Below are 3,818 nucleotides of genomic sequence, written 5' to 3'. Positions count from 1 at the left end.
TCGCTTGTGTCCTTAGGCAAGGCACTTTATCTACGTTTGTCTCTTTAAACCCATGAGTAGGCCTACAAGTGGGTACCTGGTAGGTTCAAACACAACCATGCGCTAAATACAGCTGCAACATTATGGGGCATGAGTGTTGTTCCATGTGCTTGATCCAGTGACCGGGGGTAATAATGTAAAGCGTATAGAGGTTAGTCTATATGCGCTATATAAGTCGACAATTATTGTTATAATTAACTATTCCTTCTATATAAACAAAAAATATTTTATCTATTAGTGACGTTTCGATCTGACAACAGTTTTTCATCAGGAACTCAATAAATATTTGACACCTGATAAAGTAAATATTTCAACGTATAGGCCCTATCGATATTATATTTACATTGTCTCTGATATAAAGGCTATTTTTATCCATGAGATTCGACCTACGTTCACTGTCGCATTGTTTACCGGTCCGTATCATTATTATTATCATCTTCTGTTGCAGTGTATGAGTGTCACGATACCTTTCTATTAAGAGAGCGGTTCGATCACAGGCATACGTGTTTATTATTTTCATTATTTAGTGTTATTATTAATTGTTGGGTTTCCTAACCTCGAGATCGGTGTTTCAATCCTTCGTTGTGCATTTCGCTTGTGTCCTTGAGCAAGGCACTTTTGCTTCAGTCTACCCAGCTGTAGGCCTATCAATGGGTACCAGCAAATTGCTGGGAGTAGCCTGCCACCAGCGTCCCACCCAGGCGGATTCACTATCATCCGCTTCACGCTACAGTAACTGGGGATAAGATATAGCCCTATGAGTCCTAGTGGCTCGGCAACGATTTCCTTTTTCTTTATTAATTGTTAAGGCATAAACATTTCCAACGTAAACCTACCTTGTCCATGCATGTTTAAGAACCCATTCTTTCCATGTCATGTTATCTAATTCTTCGGCATTTGGACAATCCCACGGCTTGTCTAATGGAATCTGAATACAGAACAAAACCAAATCATCGAAATACTAACATACAGCATTTGAAAAGAATATCTTGTTCAATGAATAAATAGTGAGTGTTTGAAGCAAAAACATAACTAAAATACAGTAAGCATCATCATTTCAATAAAAAATTGTTATGATTATGCTGATCAGGTATGACATTTTCCTTTTCTTTTTTGCCTTACCGTCTCTCCTATGCGGTCGATTTCCCGAATGATGCTATTCACATCCAGCCAAATCAGGGGATTCCAGAATTTCGGCATAAACCCGTTGAACTCGTATCGTTTGCCCTGAAATAATTAGAATGTACATTGGCCTAAATCAAATCGACGTCTGAGAATATTACAAGGGTGAGAATATAATAATGGTTCACTTATCGGTGAATTATTGAAGAGGAGTACATGCAATAATAAACGTAATTTAATCTATTATTAACAATACATTCAAGCGTCATTTGAAGGATTACAACATATACTGTACTATCAATGTTATTATTATTGTATATGCTCATTATTGATATACAGATTATTAATATCATTATCACAAACCGTGTATCACTGTAAATAATATTATTCCCCTTTCGCCGCATGCTTCACTGTCAAAATACAAATTTTGTTTCTAAAGTTTTAAAACTGCTTTTTGTGTATTATTTGTTGGTAGATCTCATATATAGGCCTAAGTTTTTAAATTAATAATAAATCCATAAAAACCTACATTTTGCAGCCATACAGATTTTTCGGCGTCTCTCACTACGTATGGTTTGACTCCTACTTCATTTGCTACTCGCAGAATCCTGTTTTGAGTTGGACCTACATAAGCTCCGCCTAAATCCACATAATCAACAGACGGATCCTGTAATATAAAACAGATACGTTATAATATCAAGGTGGTCTTCCTTGTATGCGAACAGGGGCAGGCTGGTTCTCGGTTCAGTAATACTGGGGGCGCTAGCAGCGCCGCAACTAGACTGAGGGGCTTTGTTCGAGGGTATCGTCGGGGCCCTTGACGCATATTAGCAAATTACTATACTCTCTTACTGAAGTAATCCGTATTAATACCATTAACCGCCCAACATAATACCAGGCCCGTGACCCATTTATGAAATTGAATATTGTACATTATTATTAGGTAATCCATAGTACTATCCCCGCTGGGCATCATCCTAGTTCTGAACCTGAGTTTTAGGGAGGAATATTATTATATACTGTATACATCGTACTTTTACTAATTTAATCAATATATGGGAACCAGAATAAGGTAACAAAACTAAGATAATTTAAAGAGACAGGAAACTAAACAGGCCATATATTTAGCGTTTGGTTTGAAAAGAATAACTAAAAAATATACCGGGGGCCCCTGAACCCCAGGAGCCCCGGTTCACAGAACCGTTTGAACCGGCGGTAGTTACGCTACTGGGCGTTGGGGGCACAGAGTTCCCCTACCCCCTAGAGAATATACAGCACCATTTTTTACCACTTAAGACGCATAAAATATGGATGTAGATAATATTATGCATTGTTCAATGATATTAATCTCAATTATCTTATCCCTCCTAAAATTCTATCAGTCGGCTCCGACTGAAAATATAGGTTAACGGTATCTGTCAGTGTATGCAAAACTGCGATTAGATCTCTGTAGACCTATATATGAAATAAATGATAAATGAAGGACAGATAGTGCCAGATCGTGGCTAGACATTTCTAAAAAGAGCAGCTTATCTCAGTCGACTAAACTAGAGGTAGCCACTGTGTGCGTGCTGAAAGGCGGAGGTCTCTTGATCCCCGGTTAAATTCCCATCGCTGCTCTCCTTGTGTGTTTTCAGCTGGAGGGCTAAAAAAAACAAGTTTCATTAGCTCACCTTCTCTCGGATGAGACGTACGTTTAAGCCGATCCCGTGTGCAATGTGTACGTTAAAAAACGCAGTACACTTTTCGGAAACGAATACGGGATCGTGTTGAGTGGTGCAACGGCTATGAACTCTCAAGTGTGTCCCCAGCAAATTCAAATATTTGTTTTTCTTTTTTTTAACAAACAAATAACCAAGGCCCTTCTCCAAGCCAGTCTGTTTATCACTATTATCATCACTATCACCAGTCTGCGTTTTGTTGAAACTTCAAAAAGTTACGCGAGTACGGTACAATAGTCCATGAACATTTATTTTAATTGGCTCGTTTTGTTTGGTATTTATCGTAATAATTATGTTATTAGTGATATCTTAGTTAAAACAAAGTATGCCTTTTTTGGGTCAAATCACGATACATAAACTTAGAATTCGAATGTGTAAAAAAGGCATTAAAATACGTCATAGAACGCTAAACACGCCGGAGCGGCCGGGGCCTCTACCCCCAGATCCCCACCGGGGGCCCTTCTCGGCCCCGGCCCGAGCGTCTGGGCCATAAAGGGCCCTCAAGGGGCATCCGGTCCCTTCGTTACGCCACTTATCGTATGCCGTTGTACTGCCCAGAAGGACCCCACTAAAAATAAAGTCTTCTTCAGACTTTCGTGGGCTATCCTGGTGTTTACACATAATAAATCCAATCCAACCAAGATAGGCCTTCATCGATTATGATTATCAGACGTTCAACGTAGAGCTTTTGAGATTAAATGTCTATTCTTCCAGTTAAGTCCCATGGTCACTAGCTCAAATCTGGCAAAACCATAGGTTTTATTAGCACGACTAAAATGCGTATCGTTTTAATTATGTTTTAAAAAAGCTGCCCCTCCATGTCTGGTTGGATGATCATGAAAAAAATTTTAAGTTGGAATGCATCAAACAGCTTTTTGACTTCCAAAACCTGGGACCTCTTGTTCTTGTCCTCCCCCCATCCCCACTCCGTTGGGG

The 3,818-nt window shown here is 39.2% G+C and overlaps 1 protein-coding gene across 1 annotated transcript in view; it reads right to left on the bottom strand.

The window, feature by feature from the left end:
* Positions 1-3,818, bottom strand: part of LOC117103247 (amine oxidase [flavin-containing] B-like) — a 16,694-nt gene that overhangs the window by 9,762 nt on the left and 3,114 nt on the right. The window contains exons 3-5 of the mRNA XM_033243808.1: positions 1,691-1,828; positions 1,162-1,266; positions 876-967 (exon numbers count right to left, since the gene is read on the bottom strand). Of these exons, the coding sequence (XP_033099699.1) occupies positions 876-967; positions 1,162-1,266; positions 1,691-1,828 (335 nt within the window). The remainder of the gene's footprint in view (positions 1-875; positions 968-1,161; positions 1,267-1,690; positions 1,829-3,818) is intronic.

This window comes from Anneissia japonica, unplaced genomic scaffold (genome assembly GCF_011630105.1).
Source record: "Anneissia japonica isolate Jap-2015-1 unplaced genomic scaffold, ASM1163010v1 scaffold3873_len62190_cov132, whole genome shotgun sequence".
Lineage (NCBI taxonomy): Eukaryota > Metazoa > Echinodermata > Crinoidea > Comatulida > Comatulidae > Anneissia > Anneissia japonica.
Note: the sequence above shows the minus strand (reverse complement) of the source record. Positions and strands in the feature narration are given on the sequence as shown.